The sequence below is a fragment of the Pimephales promelas genome, chromosome 6 (assembly GCF_988280905.1).
Source record: "Pimephales promelas chromosome 6, fPimPro1.hap1.1, whole genome shotgun sequence".
Classification (NCBI taxonomy): Eukaryota; Metazoa; Chordata; class Actinopteri; order Cypriniformes; family Leuciscidae; genus Pimephales; species Pimephales promelas.
Genome location: NC_142774.1, coordinates 284430 through 309146, shown reverse-complemented (window position 1 = coordinate 309146; position 24717 = coordinate 284430). Strand labels below are relative to the sequence as shown.

At 44.0% G+C, this 24717-nt stretch overlaps 2 protein-coding genes and 1 pseudogene across 3 annotated transcripts; all 3 read right to left on the bottom strand.

Annotated features, from left to right (window-relative positions):
* Positions 1-380: 380 nt before the first annotated feature.
* Positions 381-3110, bottom strand: LOC148978415 (uncharacterized; annotated as a pseudogene). Its single transcript, XR_016168976.1, has 6 exons — positions 3095-3110; positions 2892-3005; positions 2710-2811; positions 2564-2584; positions 2368-2478; positions 381-2282 (listed from the first exon to the last, which is right to left on the bottom strand). The product of XR_016168976.1 is annotated as an uncharacterized LOC148978415 (transcript).
* A 529-nt stretch (positions 3111-3639) lies between these two features.
* On the bottom strand, positions 3640-19343 carry LOC120486178 (integrin alpha-M). Its single transcript, XM_089131874.1, has 26 exons — positions 19136-19343; positions 18208-18322; positions 18024-18118; positions 17790-17857; positions 16628-16742; positions 16265-16395; positions 16021-16163; positions 12817-12967; positions 12306-12441; positions 12148-12221; positions 11544-11673; positions 11324-11466; positions 10571-10717; positions 8740-8931; positions 8430-8560; positions 8049-8197; positions 7802-7968; positions 7605-7727; positions 7403-7473; positions 7137-7278; positions 5831-5929; positions 4455-4537; positions 4270-4347; positions 4003-4081; positions 3804-3908; positions 3640-3723 (listed from the first exon to the last, which is right to left on the bottom strand). The coding sequence occupies exons 1-26, from the start codon at positions 19167-19169 to the stop codon at positions 3655-3657; spliced, it is 2970 nt and encodes a 989-aa protein (XP_088988000.1). The 5' UTR covers positions 19170-19343; the 3' UTR covers positions 3640-3654.
* A 2142-nt stretch (positions 19344-21485) lies between these two features.
* wfikkn1 (WAP, follistatin/kazal, immunoglobulin, kunitz and netrin domain containing 1) lies at positions 21486-24103 on the bottom strand. The gene is made up of 2 exons (XM_039682036.2): positions 23945-24103; positions 21486-23115 (listed from the first exon to the last, which is right to left on the bottom strand). Exons 1-2 carry the CDS (start codon positions 24101-24103, stop codon positions 21613-21615), a joined length of 1662 nt encoding a protein of 553 aa, XP_039537970.2. The 3' UTR covers positions 21486-21612.
* Between the last annotated feature and the right edge of the window lie 614 nt (positions 24104-24717).

The window sequence follows — 24717 nt, the reverse complement described above, 5'->3', positions numbered from 1 at the left end:
ATAATGATGGAAGGGTTTTGAAAGTCTGCTGCTCATATCCGATGTTCGTGGCTCTCTTTACGAGTCGCAGTATAGTTTAGAGCAGCTGAGGCTGACGGAGGAGCAGGAGACGCCCGGACTGGGTCGAGCTCGGCGGCCTGCTGTTGCTTGTACTCTCGCTGCGTGTTTCAACGATGGCAATTTCTCCTGGAGGAAATCTCTGAATCAGACGAGCACACGGACGTTTGTGTTGTGATAGTTTCGCCTTCAGAACATCCAGGTATCATGCAGTAATTCACCATACAGAAATAAATACAAACGCCGAGTAATTCACTAATGTGTTTACAAATGTAACGTGAACTGGGTTTGTTGTTTTGGGAAGAAAGAGGCATGAAACGGCGAACATTTCAACATTTTAATAGTAAAATGAACAAATACAAAACGAAAGTAAGCCAGCGTTACACACAACAGAAACAAATAAACATAAAATCAGGCCTGTTTCTTTCTCGATCTGCCGTCGTCGCTCCCCATTTTAATGCATTCGCTCCTTCGTGAGAGGCGCCTCATTATCACTCACGCCACCGGCCTTGCCGTCCTCTTACATCCCTCGCCCTCGATCGTCCTCCTCGCCACAGCCAACTAACTAGACATTTTGTTTGAAATGAATTTCAAACTCTTACTCTGGTGACAGCTAATGTTAGCATTGTAGACGGAAGAGTGAATTCTCTGTTTGCGCTGTTCCAGTGGATGGGTGGGTTAGTGGGTGTGGCTTGCGGAGCTGTGCAACGCAGGGGCATTCTGGGAACTGTAGTTTTTTAACACAAATGCGCCCCTTGGTTATTTTCTGTCTTTTCTCGGTCAAGAGGGCACCAAATTAAAAAATTATTTTACATTTTGACTACATATATGATCCACTTTCAATAAAAATTAATGTTGCAATGGGTGAAATGCTCCTTTAAAGATCGTTCAGCATCTGCCCATGTGAGGCCGCAGGAGCTCCGCAAACCACCTCTTTAATTTAGTTTTATACTTGATACAGCATTATATACATATTTATTTAACATTTCGTTTAGGCCTATTTGAAGGTCACTTCACTTCTTATAATATTGTTGTAATCTTATAGCAGCAAAGTTCCAAGGATGTCTTCAAAAACGCAACGTTTGATGAGAAAGGAAAAACTTGAAGCTGTTATTTTAACGTATTAACCTAATTCTTGCATAGTGTGCCTTTAAAATCAATTTTAGTCCTTTATTGGATCTCACAAAATCTATGTTTTTATCATGGAAACCCCTTCCTCCATCACTAATTGGAGGGGTAAATGCAGTTACAAATCACATTCTTCCCAAATTTGTATATTATTTCAGTGTTTGCCCATATTTATTCCCAAGTCATTTTTCTCTGTCTGGAAAAGACTATCTCGTCATTTATTTGGAATAACAAGCCGGGGCGAATAAGTCCAAAGCATCTTGTTAGGTCAAAAGAGCTGGGAGCTTTGGCATTGCCTAACTTTCAGACGTATTACTGGGCAGCCAACTTCAGAAACTTATTTCACTGGTGTACAATACAATAATGTTTGTTGTTTGTAGTTCCCCAGTCACGCTGACATCTTTAGAGATAGACACTGTTGGCTAGACGACTTCTACTAATTAATTGGAAGCTGCCATCTCCTCCAACCTCCCGTCATTGAAAAGATCAAAACCTGTTTTAAATTAGAAAGAAACCTGATCTTTTCTTGAAATCTTGGAGCCCATTTTTAGATTACTTTAAGGAGACAAGCTCTGGATAAACCCTTTCCCACCTTTATTTAATTATAGAGCAATCTGGAGCACTCTAAAAAATGCTGGGTTGTTTTAACCCAATTTTCGGTCAAATATGGACAACCCAACATTTGGGTTTGTCCATATTTGACCCAAATTTGTGTTAAAACAACCCAGCATTTTTTAGAGTGTGTTTGTACTGTGCTTGAAATGCTTTTCTTAATAAAATCTTAATATACTTCCAAACAAACATTGTCACCTTCATTTACTTGGTGAAAATAAACTGTGGTTTTATGCGTCAGTGTTTGGTGGTTCAGGACTGGGATTCGCCTCGTTCACTACGTTCTCGTACTCCGCGCTGTCTGTCACTACGTTCTCGTACTCCGCGTTGTCTGTCACTCCGTTCTCTTTCTTTGCGCTGTCGTTCTCACTCACTCCTTTGTTTTCGTTAGCACTCGTGTTCATGAGAGGATAGTCTTCAACCGCAGTCAGATTTTCATCCTCCGAGGGAAACCCTTCAGGACGCGTTCGTTTAAAAAACCCACACTACAAACACACATGAACAGATTGGCTTGAGGATTTGAGAGGTGAATGATGACATCAGGTGTGAGGCGATCTGATTGGTTCTTACCCTCAGCAGCAGGATCAATATGATAATGAGCAGGATGACCCCGCCCCCTGCGCCAGAGCACACGATCAGCATTAGACTGGGTGGAATGACAAACTCCGCCCTCACTGCAATCTGAGCGGGACCGAGAGAAACTCATCACAACCAACTCCACAAACGCTGATCATCTTTGAATGCTGAAGGAGTGAGATGTGGGTACCTGTGATCTGTGGGGGTCGTCCTGCAGAGTGAAGGAGAGATGGTTATAAATATGACAGAATACTGTAAGACTGACGTCCGTCATGGACGATCAGCACAGGCACAACACCAGTTATGGCAAAGCTACAGGTTTCTTTCTCTCATCACCTTCAGGCCGGTGGAGGTCTGGTTGTAGCGGCTTCTGTTGTAGTGGAGCTCGGCGCTGATGTTCAAGACGAAATCCTCTCTGAACTCGTGGAAGGAGTATTTCTACAGCAGAAGAAACAGAGTCTGAGTTCAGAGTTACTCCATCTTTAACTGGTGTGTGTTTGTCTGTGTTCGTCACTCACGCTCTCGTATTGCGTCACGTTCCGGAGAGCTGCGTCTGCCGTCAGGATGAAGTGAACGGCTGAAGATCTCTGCAGATCAAACTGAACACACTCGAACTTCCCGCAGTGACCGTCCTGACACATCAACACAACACTGAGAACTGAAACGCCGACACCAATAAACCAGAGGATCAACTGAACTAAACAGCCGGAGAGTGCCTTACTGTGACTGCTTGTCATCGGATCTTAAATGGATCGTTCACCCAAAAATGATCATTCAGCGTTTATTCGTAAAGAAATGATATCTGCGAGAATTTCCTGTCAGGATTTAGACCGCATCATAGTACCGAGACAGCTCTCATTAGAGTCACACATGATCTGCTCTCATCGTCCGATCGAGGTTGTATATAATCTCTCTATTAGTGTTACTCGATCTTAGTGCTGCATTTGACCCAATTGACCACAACATTCTTTTAAATAGACTAGAAAATGATGTTAGCATTAGTGGAACTGCACTAGCATGGTTTAATCGATCATGAGTTCAGTATGGTGTACCACAAGGCTCAGTACTAGGACCGCTGCTATTCACTCTGTACATGCTGTCATTAGGAGATATCATTAGGAAACATGGAATTAGCTTTCACTGTTATGCTGATGATACTCAGCTCTATACTTCTTCAAAACCTGACGAAACTTACCAAACCACAAAATTAATAAATAAAAATGACTTGACTTGACATGAGAGTGAGTCAATGAATGATCCTGTTTTGGGTGAACGAGCACTTTAACAGCAGCTGTAAAAGGGTCTATGATCTCTTACCTGCGGCTGGATGAATCCACACGGCACTGACTTCTGTAGAGAAGAACAGAAGATGTTTATTCAGCAGAACACGTGCTGGTTTGATGGTATGAGCTGATGAACGAGTGACGCACCTCCTGCATGCTGAAGTTCTGCGGGGTTAAAATCACATGTGCAGTTTGACAGGGCAGGGAGAGCTTGAGCGACACCGGCAGACCTTTAACACCCAGATTCTCCACCTGTGGACACAAACACACAGACACACACCAATCTGATCCCATCAAGCCCAAAAACAACACGATGAAGCTGTAGATGTGTGTGTGACTCTCTGACCTTGTAGACGATGTTGAGAGCTTTTGGACCTCTGTCCTCCAGAGAGAAGTTCAGATACGTCACAGAGACTTCAGCCGCTCTGACAAACACACAATAACTCAATAACTTCTCAGTCAATCATAAGTTTTTCTGTCATTTTAATATAATGTTAATGTCCCAGTGTATTAACTGCTGATAATAAAACAGAACAAAACATTTCCAAACAGAAAGACATTTAGACGTTCAGAAACGGAAGAAGAGTTAAGAAGTTGAATAAATGCCGCTCACAGACTGATCGCCAGATCAACGGCGTACTGAACCGGGACGCTCTTCCTCACCGCCGTATGGTTGTTTCCATTATTATCACTGGACAAACATACAGAATTTACTCATGAATGAACATGAAGTCATTCTTCATGAAGGTCAGTCATTCTGATATGAAACAGCCCTGAAAACAAATAAATCTGTCAAACCTGTTAGCGGTGATCAACATCTCCATCCTGTCGGACCAGTCGTAATCCCACTTCGCCATACGAAAGGCTGCCAGAAACCGAGTCTAGAAGACAGTAGAAATCACAGATGTTGGTAGTATAGAGAATGGTTGAAAACATGGTAACACTTTATTTCGATAGTCCACTTTAGACATTATACAAACTATACAGTACGTAACTTTTCAACCACATGTCAACTAACTCTCATTGGAATATTAGTAAACTGTCAGCTTAATATCTGCTAACACTTTATTTTGTTGGTCCCCTAGATATTCAACTGACTATAAGTAACTTGGCAACTACAAGTAAACTATTCTATTAACCCAAAGCCTAACATCTAACCATAACCAAACAGTCTACTGACAGTCTACTACTAATTCTCTAATGAGAGTTAGCTGGCATGTAGTTGAAAAGTTACTTATAATTAGTAGAAAATCTAAAGTGACTATCGAAATAAAGTTTAACTGAAAACATTAACATCGTAATCATCTCACATATTTATGACCTCTATAAGGTAAATAGAGAATGGTAATTTTCGGGGTGAACTGTCCCTTTAAGAGAAACGAGCGGACCGGAGAGCGAGCGCGTTCCCGTGACGCTGAAACAGCCGTTATTCCTCTGAGAATCTCCGCAGGATCCGTGACTAGATTCACAGGTAATTTACTCATAATATATTCATTTTATCCACCTTTATTCTGCTCTAAACAATGCGCGCTGCCATGACGACGACTCCGTTTGCCAACTTCCGGTTCGAGTTTGGTCTATGCTTTTTTGCCATGTGTTTTAGATTGTCTCATCCCCACATCGCTAAACTCAATCGAAAAAAAAACATTCACCAAGTGTGATTTGATCACGTTATTGTTTATTAAATCACAGATAAAAAGAAAATGAAGGTTTTTCTTTTCTTCATAACTTCGAAAGGATAGCTGATGCATGACAGCACGATCTCCCTAATCCAGCTGGACTCCTACCAACACAGCAGCGTTTGAACGGATCGCAGTTTTGAACCAATCAAAGATTAAATGAATAACTCATTAAGACAGACTTGACACTAGCTAATGGTGGATAAGTTTTAGTTTGAAAATGTTATTTTTCAAACATTAATTCATAATTAATGCCATTGTAATGCAGTACGCCACCTTTGAGCTGCACTAAACAGTCTGGGTAATAATATAAATGCCACTTCTGAGCCACTTGTACAGCACAAACATGGATTATGTTGATACCAATTTCAGTGCTTCTGTGTGTGCATCTGTTGTTACCATGAGGAAATATACTAGTCTGTCAGTGAGTGAGTGTGTGTGTGTGTGTGTGTGTGTGTGTGTGTGTGTGTGTGTGTGTGTGCGTGTGTGTGTTACCGTGGTGCCGCTGCGGTACACTGGTAGATTGATACTGCAGGTGGTTCTGTTCATAGCACCGCCGTCACGATCACCACAACTGCTTCGAGTCCGGCTGGGCTGTTTGTTGAACACACACACACACACAGTTGATGGACAATCACCATCAGATTAGAGAACGTCACTTTTCAGACATTCCACGACCCAAAGAACATCTGGCAACACACAACACACCGATTCAACAAACTCGACAAAGTGTCTGTAGCTGTTGGTCGACGTCTGTGAATTGAACAACACAACATCAATGATTTAGACTAATATTTAGATATTTAGAAACCTCCTTTATATCTTTGATTATTTGACCTATATTTTTATTGTAAAGTTAAACTGAATATTTCAGAATGTAGAATTGGCACCGTTTCAGTTTCAAAGTTGGAATTTAAATTTAATTCTGAATGACACACAACTGTAATATCAGCGGTTTACTGGAAATGAAGTTCTGTCATGAACCGCTAGATGGCGTAGCTGATTGGTTGTAAGGGATCGCATCATCATCATCTCTATTGCATTTCTATACACAGCTGATTGGTTGCTGTTGCATTAGTGGCCAATGAGCTGCAGCTCAATATTCAAACAAACACCAGCAGTGTTGCTGTTAGCTGTTAGCAGTTAGCAATCTGTCGCGCGCTTTCACAACGCATCTGAAATCAACATCTAAGATAAGTGCACACTCTTTAACTCCATATCTCTGTGCAAATTGTGTGGTTTGTTCATTAATTCCCAAATGAGCAATCATAACAGTTTAATCTAAGTGTTTTGTTAACAATCTTGTGGAGTGATTTACTAAACATACAAGCTGCAGCTTTTACTCAGTTGTGTTTATGCCGCAAGCAAGCGGTCTGTTGTGTGTCATTGCTGTGAGGATATGCTGTCTAAGCTATGGATATGAGAATAGGTTCAGGTAATATAAGCATTCGTGCTTTCAGCGGTGTTAACACACCCTGTTTTTTGGAGGATAACACACTAGTGACTATCAACACTTGCGAGACGGTTGCCTTGGCTTTTGGCTTGCTTAGTTGGGGAAATTTAATATTCAACAATATTATTGATCTGTGTTGTATTATTTTCATGTTATCACTGTGAAGCTGCTTTGATACAATCTGTATTGTAAAAAGCGCTATATAAATAAAGGTGACTTGACTTGACTTGACTATCGTGGATATAGGTACTGTGTTTCAGCTGATATTTCGATTTTAATACCAAAAGCATTTTCAGAAGGTTTTTTCAGATTTTGACAGTCCATAGTTTGACGTGTGGACGGCGGTACCTTAACAGTTTCAAATTTGGAGAGCGAGAGGCCTTCTGGGTAGTGCAGCACTATGCTGGTGTTGAAGGAGTCGTCGCCTGTGTTGGCCAGCGATACGCCGACGGTGAAATGAGCTTGATTCACCACCAGTAACGTGTCGTTCCTGAAGAACAAGGATGCAGAATCTTCATCACTTTCTCATGTTTAAGAATGGAAATATTCAGAAGCATTTACAGACATATTTAACATTAGTATCATGTCTGATGGATCTATCAGTGGTTTCTCACGTAAAAGTGAAGTTCAGCTTCAGATCGGCCACACAGCTGTTGTTTGAATTACAGTTCCTTTGAAACGGCACCTAATAACATACCAAACAGAACCTTTCATAGAGCTTTTGAATGTTGCAGAAACTTCATACAGTAAAGCTGAAGGACCTGATATTTCTAGACAGAGAAATTGTGTATAAATTGTGATGTCAGATAAGCTCACCTCGACATACTCCTCTGTCCTGCTGTGGATGTCGAGGATAGCCGTGGAGTTTTCAGAAAGCGTCTCGGTTTGTGAGAAATTCATTCGTATCTTCAGCGGAGACACTGTGTCTCTAATGCAGGCCTAAAACAAACACAACATTTGCTGTTAACCCGAAGCTGCTGTGATTGGCTGAAGCAGTGAGAGACGAAACGCACTGGCATGAAGATGGGGAAACTGGAACAGGAGATCCCAGAATCCAGCAGGACAAACTGCTGCAGAGTCCTGGACGACGGATCGCTCTGATCCAAGAATCCTCGATGGAATCCTCTCATCACATCGACATTCAGGTTCAGAGAAATATTCAGGCTCGTCTCGAGAGATCCTGAGAGAGATGAGAGGGGTAAGACTTATGGAGGCCATGCTCTTCATGAGACTGGGACTCTGAGATGTATTTGACGTTACCACTGCTACCGGTCCGCTCGTTCACCGTGAAACACGAAGTGAGATTAAACGCATTAAGCGCTTTATCACCCGGGCATTCAAAGTCGTTCAGATTGATTTCTTTGGGACTGAAACTGAGCTGCGCAGATACAGACATCACAGGCCGAGCCCTGAGAAGAGAGAGAAAAGGGTAAATAGCTAATGGGACAGTGAGACTGTCTGGGGCTAGAAAAACTTGACCAACTCAAACTGATAATTAGTTTGCTCAAATCATTTCATTCTCTAAACTAAGGGTTCAGTTGGAAACTGGCTCTGTTTGAGTACAGTCACTTTAGTAGTTCATAAATGAGACTGCAAGAGAATCTTTCCATTATTTTGTAAATGTGATGTGAAATGTCCTACTTGAGCAGCACGATCCCTCCTTTAGCTCCGATCACGACATCTGTCAGATTATCATCGCTCATGTCCATCTGACCAGACAGAGACACTCCAAACTGCTGCAGACCGGGCAGAACCGAGCGCGCTGGGATCCGCTACACACACACACACACACACACACACACAGAGATCTACTGTGCTACAGCGGTTCATCATTGTACACGTTTAGCCGGCCGTGTCTGTCTGTTTATCTGAGAACATTGGGCTCGTCTGGGATTCTGGGTTAATCTGGGCACAAACACAGAGTTTGGGATTGAGGGAACTGAACTCTCACCTGAGGAGTGTGTTCGGTGTTTATTCCACGTGTCCTGTCGCCCAGGTAGATGTAGACGACTCCCTCCCCTTCGTTCTCAAGCGGCGCCCCCACTGCCACATCTGACAGGCCGTCTCCATTCAGGTCCTTTAGTGAAGCCAGAGATGCAGCAAATCTGCCGGTGTTTGTCTCGTTCAGTGTCTTCTGAAAATACTAGAGAGAGAGAGAGACCATGCTCTGTATTCGTCTACACATGACCAGCTCCAAAACAATGCATTTCCCTGATGAAAAATTACGTTCATTCATTGCTAAAGGAAACGATACATTTTCTAAACTTGTTAAATCATCTAAATCAACAACTTGTATGTTAGACCCTATACTGACTAAACTACTGAAAGAAGTCATAGATCCTCATCTCAATATCAATAATTCATCTTTGTCACTAGGATACGTACCAAAAACTTTTAAGCTGGCTATGATAAAACCGCTTGTTAAAAAATGTGACTTGATCCTACAGAATTAGTTAATTACAGGCCGATCTCGAATCTACCTCTTCTGTCTAAGATAAAAAGCAGTATCCTCAGTGCTTTGTGCCCTCGTGATTATGCTGCTCCGCCGCCACGCCTCCAGCCACTTGTTTTTTTCCGCGAAGACTCGATACAGCCTATCTTTCTTTAATAAATATAATAAAACTAAAGACTTTTTGGAGATATGAAAGATGCAATACTACTCTATAGGTACTCAAGATGAACATGAGATTGACTGAAAAACTGCATTGGCTCTCTATTTAACATTGTATAAATTTTTAAATATTACTGATTAATCACAAAGCACTAAATGGTTTAGCTCTGCTGTTCTTGAGCGAGCTCTTAACGCATTATAGTCCTTCACGTCTATTGCGATCTCAAGACTCCGGCCTATTTAGCGCCAAAACTTTGGAACAGTCTTCCTAATATTGTCCAGGAAGCAGACAGTTCAAATCTAGACTTAAAACACATCTCTTTGGCCTAGCATACACATAACACATTATAGACTTCTATAATTCAATGTTAGGCTGCATAGATTAGATCAGCCGGAACGGGGAACACGTCCCATAAATCCTGATGTACTCATTACATCATAAGAAGAATGGCGTCTATGCTAATTTTAGTCTCTCTGTTTATACCGATTTTTACAGCAGTCCGCCGTGTCCAGATCTGATGAAGGACCTGTGTCTAGACGCGACGACAACTCAGTCCTGAAGTGTTAACTAGTCTCTCCCCTGTGAAGGCCTCCCTCCCTTTACCTCTGTACAGATAAAACGTTGTCATGATAATTACGGTTCTCGTGGCTACGCAGACAGGACATTTTTCTCTATTATACATTTTTAAGACCAGAAAATTGGTTTGTTGAGGCTTGATTTGTGAAGGACTACACGCCTGAGTATTCAAACGCACATACCTATGGACTGAACACATCATGCGCATGTACGCACCGTCTGCGTTTTTGAGGTTTCCGCACAGATAACAGATTAGCGCTTACACCTTCTAACCTATTTCAAGGAGTGCGTTCTCGAGACGCTTGGTTTTTTTTGGACAACTTCATTCCTGAAGGGCCACTATCCACAACTCAAACCCTACTCAAACACACCTGAACCTGCTACTCAATGTCTTCAGAATTACTAAGCTACGGGCAGGAGAGTTTTTATCAGGGTTGGAGCTAAACTCTGCTGGACAGTTTCCCTCCAGGACTGAAGTTGCCCATCGCTGCACTAGAGTAACGGCAATGGTGATGACTAGCAACTTTCCAGTCACAGACCCTGAACATTAACCTCATGCATTACTAAAAGAGAATCTTGTGAATCTGTCCATACCTCCTCTGACAAAGCGTAGACGTACAGCCTCCCTTCTGCCCTGGGCTGAGACTGGTGAAATAACGGAGCTCCGACCAGAAGGAAATCTGAGTCTCCATCCGAGTCCACATCCAACAGACTCAGAGACGCGCCAAAATACGAGCCAATCTGATGCCAAAAATGAATCAAAATGAATGCATTCTAGCATATGATCTTTATTGCCTTATGTTCACAGAAGAAATATGAAAACAACATGTTCCACTAACACCTCACAAGCAGTCACTCAATACTTGAGGTCATCTGAATTTATAATATTCAGAATAACTTATTCAGTTAACCCTATTTTTTTATTAAAATATCCTAGATGTATTATTTTAATTCTGTTAAGTTCACTATAATTAAACTATTACAGCTTCTACAGTGAGTGGTTGCTAGGGCATTGCTAAGTGGTTGCTAACTAGCTGCTAGAGTTTTGCTAGGTGATTGCTTGGATGTTCTGGGCAACTTGTAGGCTGTTTATAAGTGGATTCTAGGGAGTTCCCAGAGCTCTGTAAAGATGTTTGTGGTTGCTTTGCAGTTGCTAGGGGGTGGTTACTAGGGTGTTGCTAGGAAGGTACTAAGTGGTTGGTAGATGGCCAGTGAGTTTTTGAGACGGTTTTAATGGTTTTGTAAGAGTGTTTCATAGTGTGGTTGCTTCTTCCGTAGGATTTGTAAAGCCCCGCTCTTGCTGATGGAGAGTGTTAATATCGTGTCAGAGGGTTCTTCTTCACTAACCTGTTCTCCAGTGATGTTCCTCGTCACTGTCCATGTGCTTTCATTCTTGGTGAAGAGGGTCACCAGACCCTTGTGTTCGGCCCGCGGAGCCCCGGAGAACAGAAGAGAGACGCCGCCTCTCATTCCCAGATCAGCAGAGTAACCTGAACATCATCAGCATCATTAAAACATGCACAGACACTTCACATCAGAAAAGGACGGACCAACAGCTTCAACATACCCATGTACGAGTCTTTACTGACAGATGGATCCTTTATCTCAGTCTCTTTAAATCCAGATCCCGATCCAGTCACTTCATACAGAGATCCACGCCATTCATTAGATCCAACCGAACCTACCATCATAGATTCCTAAAACAAACGCAACAGTCTCGGCTTCAGTCTCGGCATATTGACTCATTACAGTCAATAATCACCAGAGATTCTTAAAAGCTGCTCTTCCGATGTGGTTGTTTTATGCAATTTCCAGGAGTTTGTGTGTGCAGGTTTATACTTGCTATATTTATGTGGTTAGTGGCATTGAGTCTTTGAAAGTTGTCCAGAGTTTTTGTTTAGCAGCAAATGCAGCAGATCAGCTTACATCAAGTGGGAAACCCAGCTTTGATTAATGTGTTTTAAATTTCTATAGTGTATCACCCATTTCTACAGCCGTCACAGAGTCGTAATTGTTCCAGGGCACTTGATACATTCACAACCTACACATTCCCACAATGCACCAACCAGCAGCATTTAATGAGATTCTATAAACTACTTTTATACAATAACATGAACTATTCCTTATGAGAAATAGTATTTTATTTAACTTGTATATGACATATTTCTGACCTTGTGGTAGAGGACACTGAATCCACTCTGCGATAACTCTTTCTGTCTGTCTTTGCTGTCTACGTCCTTTGACCCTGAAAGCACAAAAGGAAAACTCTTAAATCATCAGTGGATTCTTCTTTAGCTGAATTTCCATTTTCTTTACGCTTGCATTTTACCTTCAATGCTGTAGATCTTTATTTGCAGATTGTCAAGAAGTCCTTCGAGACCTTTGTAGTCTTGAATGTAGAAGGTGTTGTTGTCCCTTGGTTCTGAAGCCAGGCCCTTTAGTTTTTCTAAGCTAACACGTCCCACCTGGCAAACACATGTCATTAAGTCGGTCTGTGCAAAAACACTTTGAATAACTATGAATTGAATCAGACCAATATGTAAAACATAATTTATTTATTGAAAGCTGAAGTGTGTCATTGCACAACTAGAGACACCAAATTACACAAATAATGACCGTTTCCAGACAGGTTTCTTGAACACTCTCCTAGTTTGCCATTGGTCAGTCAATCAGATATTCCTGCCCCAAAAACTTGTATGTCTGACAAGCTGACATTTCAGGCAGCTCAAACAAACCACAGAGTCACAGTGTTTCAGCCCTTAGGAATCAAACTATCAGTGACTTCATGGAACTGACACACCACAAACTAAGTGACAAGCTTGAGCTTCAAGCAAACTCACCCCAATGATGAAGCGAAGGATATTTTGCTCAACGCATTTTTTGAGGACATTTTCCTCATCATTATCAGTAGGGTCTCCATCTGTGATGATCACCAGGGCTTTCTGAGCACTGAGATCGGCTCCAGACGACACGTTATTCAGGAGATTCTTTCTGGTGATGTAATGAATGTAAATAATTATTTGATCAGCCTCAACACTTTCTTTCAACAATGTGTTTTTAACTTATCATTTATGCAATGACAAAAGTCCAACTCCACTGTGTTTAACAAAAAAGAGTCATCTTTGATTTTCATTTATTGTATGTGTATTTCAAGACTGTTTCTGTGTGTACAGTGGGGCCAAAAGTATTTAGTCAGCCACTGATTGTGCAAGTTCTCCTACTATACTTAGAATAATGAGAGAAGTCTGTAATTTTCATCTTACATTGTAGGATCACATTGTAGGATTTTTTAAATGAAGTTTTATGTAAACAAAGTTCGGGAGGAGCATGTTCAGGTAATCAACCAATCAACTCAAAGGAAGCCGGTATAAATAAAGCTTCTCTGACCTCCTGTCTCACGACAAGTCTCTCAGCATAGCACCCTTCGAAGCGCTGGTCGAGCCCTCCCGACCGAGTACAGCGGGCGCCCCCGTCCAACCGGCGAGGCTTACCCATCCGACGCTGTGAGCACTCAAGCTTCCGTCGGATGCTGCGAGAGCCCTCCCGGTTGAACGGCTTAACTCGTTCAAAAAATCATGCTCGTATAAATCTGGCGTCATCGAGCTGTCAGTTCAACTGCTGGCGGGACTTATCCGTCCAATACTGTGAGCATCCAAGTTCCCGTCGGATGTCATGAGAGCCCTCACGGTCGAACGGTCAAGCTCGTTCTTTAATTACCTTCTCATGCCCTTCACTTTTTGGGGGGATATATTTTTTACGCTCGCTGTCCCACACTTACCTTGCTTTTTGGGGAGTACTCTGGGTTCGGGCAAAATTCCGAGCTCGGAGCCCTCCCCCGGACAGCAAGCCAAATACGCATTAAAATTATATTTGATTTCATGTACGTGTGAACTCGTGAAATGAAGTTTTATGTAAACAAAGTTCGGGAGGAGCATGTTCAGGTAATCAACCAATCAACTCAAAGGAAGCTGGTATAAATAAAGCTTCTCTCACCTCCTGTCTCACGACAAGTCTCTCAGCATCCCTCCACCACCCCATCACCTCACTCTGGGCTGGGTCTACCCCAGTATAGGGGGGAGTACTCTGGGTTCGGGCAAAATTCCGAGCTCGGAGCCCTCCCCCGGACAGCAAGCCAAATACGCATTAAAATAATGTTTGATTTCATGTACGTGTGAACTCGTGGAAGAATTTATTTGTAAATTATGGTGGAAAATAAGTATTTGGTCATCTACAAACCAGCAAGATTTCTGGCTCACACAGACCTGTAACTACTTCTTTAAGAATCTCTTCTGTCCTCCACTCGTTCCCTGTATTATTAGCACCTGTTTGAACCCGTTATCTGTATAAAAGACACCTGTCCACAGCCTCAAACAGGCACACTCCAAACTCAACCATGGCCAAGACCAAAGAGCTGTCGAAGGACACCAGGAAGAAAAGTATAGACCTGCAGCAGGCTGGGAAGAGTGACTCTACAATAGGCAAGCAGCTTGGTGTGAAAAATCAATTGTGGAAGCAATTAGAAGAAAATAGAAGACATACAAGACCACTGATAATCTCCCTCGATCTGGGGCTCCACGCAAGATCTCATCCCGTGGGGTCAAAATGATCATGAGAACGGTGAGCAAAAATCCCAGAACTACACGATGAAGGACCTGCAGAGAGCTGGGACCAAGTAACACACTACACAGAGAGCGACTCTAATCCTGCAGTGCCTGGCGTGTCCCCCTGCTTAAGCCAGTACATGTCCAGGCCCGTCTGAAGTTTGCCAGAGAGCATATGGATGATCCAGAAGAGGATCGGGAGAATATCATGTGGTCAGATGAAACCAAAATAGAACTTTTTGGCAAAAACTCAACTCCTCGTGTTTGGAGGAAGAAGAATGCGGAGTTGCGTCCCAAGAACACCATACCTACTGTGAAGCATGGGGGAGGAACCATCATGCTTTGGGGCTGTTTTTCTGCAAAGGGGACAGGAAACCTGATCCGTGTTGAGGGAAGAGTGAACGGGGCCATGTCTCGTGAGATTTTAAGCCAAAACGTCATTCCATCAGTGAGTGCCTTGAAGATCAAACGTGGCTGGATCTTCCAGTATGACAATGATCCCAAACACACCACCCGGGCAACGAAGGAGTGGCTCCGTAAAAAGCATTTCAAGGTCCTGGAGTGGCCTAGCCAGTGTCCAGATCTCAACCCCAAAGAAAATTTATGGAGGGAATTGAAAGTCCGTGTTGCCCCGATACATCACTGCTGTAGCAGACTGATCTCATGAAATTGCGTGTGTATGACACGCCAATTCGTATTTCCATATTTGGTGTCCTATCAACACGCATAATCGCTTTTCAGCGTGTTTATGAACGCTGTTGACTTAACGTTATTACTGTATATATAAATATATATGACCTACCCCAACCCCATCCCTAAACCTACCCGTCACTGGGGTTAATGGCATTTACGAGTCTTCCCTTACCATCCTAGGGAAAAAAAATATCACTCCCCAGATGTAGATCTACATTTTGCTTCGTTTCGCTGTGACATTTAACGGCGTGTACACACGCGGAATTACTCGCACATTAATGGCGTAGACATACACGCATAGACGTGGATACACGCGGATAGCTGAAAATGCGTATAGATAACACACCACTTGACTTGAAAGTGGCATGTATGTTTACGCAAATGTCATGATGTCATGTTGGCTGTAGAGGAGATCTGCATGGAGGAATGGGCCAAAACACCAGCTACAGTGTTTGCAAACCTACAGGAAACGTTTGACCTCTGTCATTGCCAACAAAGGTTATGTAACAAAGTATTGACTTTTGTTATTCACCAAATACTTATTTTCCACCATAATTCACAAATAAATTCTTTAAAAATCCTACAATGTGATTTCCTGGATCTTTTTCTCATTTTACCTAAGATGAAAATTACAGACCTCTGTCATTATTCTAGGTAGGAGAACTTGCACAATCAGTGGCTGACCTAAATAGTTTTTGGCCCCACTATAAATTCAGTGAACATTCATAAACATATGGAGGTTTCACTCACAAGACATAGTTGATTGCTCCGTGTGTGTTTGTGAGAGTTTTTAAGCGTTCCTCTCTCATGAGTTTGCCTTCAGCGGAGCCGTCCCGATAGTCGTTGAAGTCGAACACAGTTCTGAATGTAGATGAAAACTGGACGGCAGCAAACTGACACACACAACAAGCACACATGCCGTTAACATCATTAGCAAACTATATAGACGATTACATGTCAATATTTCCACATTAATAGTGGTGGATTGATTTACCTTTATGGATGAGTTTGAAAGCTTGTTCATAACATCTTTAATGAAGTGCTTGTTCAATTTAAATTCGTCTGGTTTCATACTGCTGGATCCGTCAAAGAGAAACACCAGATTGACTTCTCTCTTTGTGCATTCTGCAGAAACACCACAAGATATGGAAACACATCTGTTACGCTAACTTCTTTTAGCTATCACACCATAAATTATTAACAAGATATTTACATAATGTCTTTAATTGAGTTGTCCATAATCATCACACCAACTGGAATGTTAGTAAGAACCGAACACATGTTTTACAGTATTAAAGACTGAAATAGTTAAACTGCATTCAGTGCTAAGTGTCGTTATCCGCTGGACTCGTCAGACCTTGGTAAGCGGCGGTGAAGTTTGAGACGGCCTGTAATCTGCTGTTGAACTGGTAGCAGACGCCATTCAGATACGAGTTTCCGTCACACTCATGAGGAAGATACGGACTGCAGCTCTGAGAAAGAGACACAATATCTGAAACATCAGGAGGATCAAATCACACAAATTCTTTAATAGTTTCTATAAACATTTTTTCTACAAACATGTTCCCCTTTTTTTACTTGCCCAAAAATGATAATTCTGTCATAACTTGCTCTCCCTCTGTAATGCGGGAACGAGGTGCGTGATGCAGGATCAGAGCTGTAAAGTCCAGGGGTCAGAAAGTAAAAGTACTGCCATACGTTTATTCCACCTATTTAACTAATTCACACGGGAAACCAACATCGTTTTCCTGAGGCCTCCGCTGCGAGAACAACCTCGGTTGCAACCTTAGAGGTCCTACTACTCTGATTAGGCCCTCTTCGCCTGAAGGAGGGTCCTCAGGTCTGGTCAGAGGACTTTGAGCAAGAGTGTTTTCTCTGTTGCCAGACTCCTGAGGGAGGGGCTCTATTGGCAACGCTCTCCTTTTGTACCTGATGGTACGAAGAGCTCGTTGGCGGCTGAGGCTAGCTGCTCGCTACAGCCTTCTTTGACTTGGATTTTGAGCGGCGAGGGAGAAATTGCTGGATCGCGGCAGATTGCTTCCTCGCCTCCTGAAACCAATCAACAACAGTATTTACTGCGTCACCGAATAGGCCAGAAAGTGAGAGCGGCACATCCAGGAGAAAAGACTAATCTTTTTATTTAATACCAGATAAGTTCAGCCACAGATATCTCTGCATCAGCTGATAGCACGGGCCGTCTTCTTCGTAGTCCGGAGAGACAAATCTGTGGCTTTACGCAGCTCCGCAATGCCATTTGTGATGATGCAGTGCGAGTTCCCTCAGTAGGGAACCACATTTTCACATTCACCCTTTGTGCGTTTCATTAAAGAATGAACGTTTGAATGGGCATGAGCGAGGTAAGTGATGACAGAATTAATTTCAGGGACTGTTTAAGAAGTTTTAGTGAGTTATGCAGAAAGTATGCAAAGTAAATGCAGTTCAGTGAACACAAGTACAGAAGCGACTGTGATCAGAAGTCAAACACTGAAGTGACCAATGAAGGAAGATGCTGAACTCACAGTCAAGTGTCCGTCAGCACCAGACGACACAGCAGAAGACATGCCGAAGAACCGAACGCTCTCTGAGTCTGTCAATCATTAGAGAGAGAGAGAGAGACCACAGTATGAGCACCCAAACCACACACAGTCAGATGGAGATGAACAATTAAAGTCAACAGAAAGTCCATGACAGAGTGTGTGTGTTAGCGTGATCATGACAGAGTGTGTGTGAGTGAGTGTGTGTGTGTGTGATACCTGGCCTGTGCAGAGGTGTGCAGGACTGCAGATCTACTGTGCAACTGTACATTTCACCTGTTGAGTTTCCTTTTAATGGCGCTCCGACGATTATCCTGCAAAAACACACTCACAATCAATCAGAAAACTCCTTAGCAACCAGTGTGTGTGTGTGTGTGTGTGTGTGTGTGTGTGTGTCACTCACTGTTTCCTGTTTTCAAACTCAGACTGATAAACGCTGTAACCAAAGAACTCTTCTGCCGAGCCGTTGAATCTCAGTGGATGTTCAGTGTCCATATTGAAGGCCTCTGCAAGAGACGCTGGAGGAGAGAGAGAGAGAGAGAGAGAGAGAGAGAGAGAGAGAGAGAGAGACAGAGAGAGAGAGAGAGAGAGAGACCGTTGAGACATCAGGAGACGTTCTCTTAAAGATTCACAGTTTCTCTTCCTGTTTGACAGTTTCATAAGACGCTGAAACTGCCGAAACTAGAACTAACAGAATGACCAGCGCTAACAACACCAACACACTCTGGGCACTCAGCCCATCTCAGAGACAGAAGTGTGGACACACACACAGACAGAGAGAGAGAGACACACACAGACAGAGAGAGAGAGATGCACACACACACAGACAGAGAGTGAGAGATAGATATAGGCATCATGTATCTGAGTCTGACATTAAATTAAAGAATGGCTACCATCAATGTGCAGTAAATCGTGTGTGTGTGTGTGTGTGTGTGCTCGCATTCACACGTGTGAGTTCCTGTCAACATATGTATACCAACACCACAAAACCACCACACCCTGTTCCCAACACACACACACACACACACACACACACACGCACACACACATCACCTCAACTTAATGTAAAAGTTTGATTTATTAAGTTAACATAAATTTAAAGCAAGCATTCCACAAACACACACACACACACATGAGCCTGCACACACACACACACACTCTGATCTAAATGATCTGTTGTTGAAAAAGTTAATTTTAAGTTTACGGACTACGCAAATGCAAAAACAAGCAAACTGCGCAAATTCTATATTTAATGTATGGTGATCTGTGTGTGTATCAGTGTGTGCTAAATGATGAAGTGTGTTCTGACAGTGTGTGTGTGTGTGTCTTACCCCAAACGAGCAGAATCCATCCGAGCATCTCCATCGCTGCCTGTCTGTGACACACTTCTTCCTGTTCGTGTCTTAATCACACACTCATTTCCTCATTAACATGCTGCTTCTCACCCACGCTGGGTGTGTGTGTGTGTGTGTTTCTCACAGATCGAACAGCAACACTGAAGGTAAAGTCATGGTGTTCGCAATCGTACTCATCACTGAGAAACACACATCAGAACTGAAGATCATGAGAAAAAGTGCACAGCACAGGAAGGGTGTAGCTAACACACACTCACACACACACACACACACACACACACTCTTATAGGACGCCGTATGAGACAAAACGCATTGAAACACTTGCGATACACACTGAAAACTTGCTTCAGTGTGTATCGCAAGAGTTTCAGTGAATCAATTAAAAACATCCATCTTGCATTTTGCAGACGCTTTAGCCAATAATGTTTGTGTCTCCGGATCCCAATAATTAGTAATTCCCACAGAAGTATCTAGGAACACTTTCATCTGTGAGCTATTACTTTTTAATTATTTGGGTTCGTATTATAAAGTGAAGATCATTGGAACGAACTAGTAATTACTCAAGTGTTACTACATGATCTAGTCATGATTTGTGCAACCGTTTGAGATTTCTGGTGAACTTTAGTATACTTTTAGAAAATGTCTTTAGTAACACTTGAGTAATTACTAGTTAGTTCCAATGATCTTCACTTTATAATACAAATCCAAATAATTAGTAATTCCCACAGAAGTATCTAGTAACACTTTCATCTGTGAGCTATTACTTACTAATTCGTTAATAAGAGTTTCTTTTAGTTAATAGTAGTTACTAGATTATTAATAAACTTTTTCAGTAGTTGTCTGGGAAATATTAAAAAAAATATTAGTTATTGATTAGTTAATAGTGAACTACCACTTTCATCTGTGCGCTATTACTTACTAGTTCGTTAATCAGAGTTTCTTGTTAGTTAATGATAGATACTAGATTGTTAATATTGTGTTACTCATTGGTTCTTGTGTAGTTATTCATTAATGAGGGAACCGTATTCTAAAGTGTTACCAACATTTTTATTGAAGAAAAATAAACTCGTCTTTCTTTTGGGTGTCACTTTTCCTGTAGAATAACATTGTCATTCCTTTAAACATTATTAATTATAGAATTGAGTAAACTAATTACAAGAAATATGCAACAGTAAGAAACTCTAAATAAAAAGCCATATTTAAGGGACTGTCTGTCATCGCTGACTCACTTCTTCCTTCCTGAACAGAGATAGATGACAGAAGCTCCTGTGAGCGTCATACGGGTGCTGTCGGCCATCTGCAGTCACACAGATTCACTACATGGCTTACAGTGATGACAGGAGATTACAGGGACACAGATTTGGCTTTACAGCAGATCTAGAATACAGTTATTGTCCAGATAAAGTTAGTTTTGATTGATTGTAAAGATCATAGTTATTAACTCTGGGCCGCTCATTCACACACTTCAGTGTTTTTCAGCTCGGCAACACACACTCGGAAACAGGATCAAGATGCAAGTTTTGAAAAAAATGATCATCTCCGTGTAAACTTCTAATCTGCGACGAGTTGACGGCACACATGCGTGTTTCGTGTGGAGTCTATAGGTGTGTGTGTGTTTGAATATGTGTATATAGTCTTTCTTCACAAAGTGACATCGACAAATTATCTGTCAGTGAGAATTATTGTCTTCTGCGTGGAATTGTTTTGATAGAGTTTATCAGTACAGAGGAGAAGAAGGCCTTCACAGGGACACTTCAGGACTGCTGTCGTCATCTAGCCGAAGGTGTGTGTGTGTGTGTGTGTCCTCCAACTGAATCCAGACCATGCTACACCTCCAGAACAACAGATAAAGAGATACAACTCTTGCACACTTTGTTAGTTCAGCAAGGCAGATTTGGGGAACATTATGGGAGAACTAGTCCTGAACGAAGCACATAACTATATATATACTGTATATATGCATGTACAGTGTGTGTGTGTGTGTGTGTGTCCTCAAACTGAATCCAGACCATGCTACACCTCCAGGGCCCGGTTGCAAAAACATAGCCATTGTGTTAAGACTGTGTCTTGAGAACTTGTTCGAACAGCTAGCAGTTAGCTAGGGGTCTCTCTATTCTCAGGGACATTTCATTTAATATCCAGTAATATTATTCATCTCCGGCACTGGCAGCATTATAGGAAAACTGAACTGAGCTGGACGATGTTTTACAACCAAACTGAAGCATCGCTGAACTGACTGTGACGCTATTCTCTTCTGGAAACACACTTTGTTGTATTATTTTCCTGTTGTCTCTGTAAAGCTGCTGTCATTGTAAAAAGCGTTGTATAAATAAAGCTGAGTTGACTTGACTTTTCGGAAATCTAATTAAAGCAATCTACGTTTTTATGTATCTGACTTGAAAAAGACATGAACAGTCTTGATGGCTAACTGGTAAGACTAAATCCGTGCAAAATCAGTCCTGGGATCTCAGGAGCATCTCACAAGTCTTCCGGGCCAGGAGCTGGCGGATCTTCTCCAGGCGCCGCTGGGACACGGGTCTGACGTAGCTGTGCGGCAGAACCAGTGCCGTGCCGTCCCGCACCTCGCCCATGACCAGCAGGGGGCGCTGCTGGTGCTGTGTGATGTTGGGGCAGGGGCAGCTCCAGTCCATGCGGGGCAGCAGCACCTCCAGGTGTTGCGCTCGGAAGATCTCCAGGCCCATCTTCTCGTCGCGCAGGACCTGCTGCAGATGGAAGCGCGCGATGCCCGAGTCCAGCTCCTCGATTAGCTCAGTGAGCTGCCCCACGATGGCGAAGTCACTGCGGCAAAGACTCGCAAATATCTTTCCTCTCGGCCGGCAGGTTTTACACTGACGTCGCTTAGGCTGCGGACACTCGGCGTCGCATTCACCGCGCGTGCGGAAGTTGTTCTTGTTCCCGTGGCAGCCGCCGTAGACGAACGGCGTGCACTGCTTGACGAGGCGGTTGTAGGCCCAGCGAGCCTCCCAGTGCTTACAGGGGCCCTGGACGGCGGGCAGCGAGCACACGGCTAGCTCTGAGCGCTGGCACGACGCGCGGCACTCCTCGAACGTCTCGAAGCGGTTCCGGCCGCCCTCGCAGCCTCCGTGTGCGAACGCGTGACACTCCCCACGGCCCACGTCGTAGAACCAGTCGACGCGCTTCTCTCCGCACTCGCCGCGCTCCACATCCGCCAGGCAGTCGGCCGGCGAGAACGGGCGTCCCAACGGCAAACCCGCCTCAGCATCGTCGAAGAACTCCTGAGTGTCACGCCTAATGACGGAGAGTGGGTAATCGGCTCGTAGCGCTCCTGAGGAGCTCCGCGCGATACAGGTGTAGATCCCCGTGTCCCACATCTGTGCGTTGTACACCACCAGCTGGGCGATGTTGGTTATGACGACGTTCCCGTACATCTGGTCCGGATGCATGACGATCCGCTCGTGCGCTTCGGTCTGCTTCTCCCAGGTGACGCGCGGCCTCGGGTGGCCGATCACGTCGCAGTGGAAGCTAGCCGTGCCGCCCTGGTAGACGACCTGCTGCTGCGGGCTGGAGTAGAGCGCGGGCGGGAGCGGCTCGGCGTCGGGGGCGGTGGACGTGGGTTGAGCCGTGCTGAGAGGGTGAACGTTCAGGTGGAAGCGGCAGGTGACCTCGGCGAGAGCGACGCCCTGAGCGCAGGCCTCCGCGTCCATGTAGCAGCGGTTGAAGTACGTGAGGCCGTCGGAGGCGCAGGTGAAGGCGGGTTCGCTCTCGCAGCGGTCCTGGCACTTGCACACCGGCTGGCCCTCCCACATGGCACACACCGCCCCCTGCTGGCTGCACTCGAACCCGACGCAGCTGGCCACGCCCCCTGCCGGAAGCCCCGCCCCCGACTGGCCCTCTTCTCCGTCAGAGTAGCGGGACGCCACGCAGCTCAACAGGCCACACACGTTAGTGCAGCACTTCTCAAAGCCCGCGCAATCCTGCAGAAACACACACACCAGTTAGTTCAGCTATTCTACTGTGTGTAAACACACACACACACACACACACACTAGCCCTAAACGTACCCATCACACACACACACACACACTCAACACACTATTAGTAACACTACATTACTGAGTTTGTAACACTCAGGTCTAGATCTGGCATCTTTTTATAGTATTTAATCTTTTATCTGACAGTATTTAAATAACACCACTGTAGTTGTGCAGACGCAAGGGTTAGCAGGACAGTCTGCAGCTCTTTAACACTCCCACACACACACACACACACACGCAGACACTCAACACACTATTAATAACACTACATTACTGAGTTTGTAACACTCAGGTCTAGATCTGGCATCTTTTTATGTCGATGATCTGACAGTATTTAAATAACACCACTGTAGTTGTGCAGACGCAAGGGTTAGCAGGACATAAAATACAGCACAGTCTGCAGCTCTTTAACACTCCCACACACACACACACACACACACACATCAGTGTTTGATGAAAGATCATGTGAACTAATGCACACATGACACATGGTGACAAACAGCAAAGCTTGTTTCAAAATGAGCTAAAACTGCAAGCGGCTTCCTGTGTGTGTGTGTGTGTGTGTGTGTGTGTGTGCGTGTGTGTGTGTGTGTGTGTGTGTGTGAAAAGTGCAGCAGAGTGTGAATTGCGGAGAACAGCTCCAAACCCCCGCAGAGCTGCAGTTGTTCTCAGTCTAACTCATGAGCCTGAGATCATGATCACGAATCTTCATGTCAGATGATGTCTGGAGGGTCATGTGAGGGTCATGAAGAGAAGAGTGTGTGTTCACCTGGTCGGTCCGGCACTGCCTCTCGCAGGTGCTCTGCGCGTCCACCCACAGGTTCAGGCTCACGTGATTCGGGCAGACGCCGGGGTGGTCCGGAGCGGCAGAACCGAGGCAGGAGCGCAGGAGGAGCAGAGAGAGCCATGAGGAGCAGGAGAAGCGCATGAGGGAGACGTCCACAGCTGCAGGAGGTGTGTGTGTGTGTGTGTGTGTGTGTGTGTGGGTGGACACTCCTCTCCAATGCAAAGCATGCTGGGAAAGCAAGACTGTCATACACACACAGTCTCTCACACACTCTTTGTCCTGTGAGGAGCCTCAGGTCTTTCATTGGCTGACCGCGGCCGTGACCTTTGACCCGAGCGGGTCACGACCCCCCAGACCTCCAGATTGAGCTCGACTCTCACGCAGACCCGATCGCAAACCTCCATTCAGCAGCGGCTCTGATTTATGAGGACGGGTGTTCGGCGGTTGAGCGTGTGTGTGTGTGTGTGTGTGTGTGTGTGTGTGTGTGTGTGTGTGTGTTAGGCCCCGTGGCAAATTGGGACGCACAAGAAAGACAGATTTTACAGAAAGTTATTTATTAACAGAAGGAAAACTAAACACAAAACTACACAAAGCCGTGTCAGGTGTCCGTGGTGTCGTGCAGATGAGTGTGTGTGAGTGTGTGTGTGTGTGTGAGTGTGTGTGTGTGTGTGTGTGCTGGACTGTCATGATGCAGAAGAACAATCAAACCAATATCGAAAGCAATCAACAGGCTGCCCGCCTCTGCCTTACGTCTT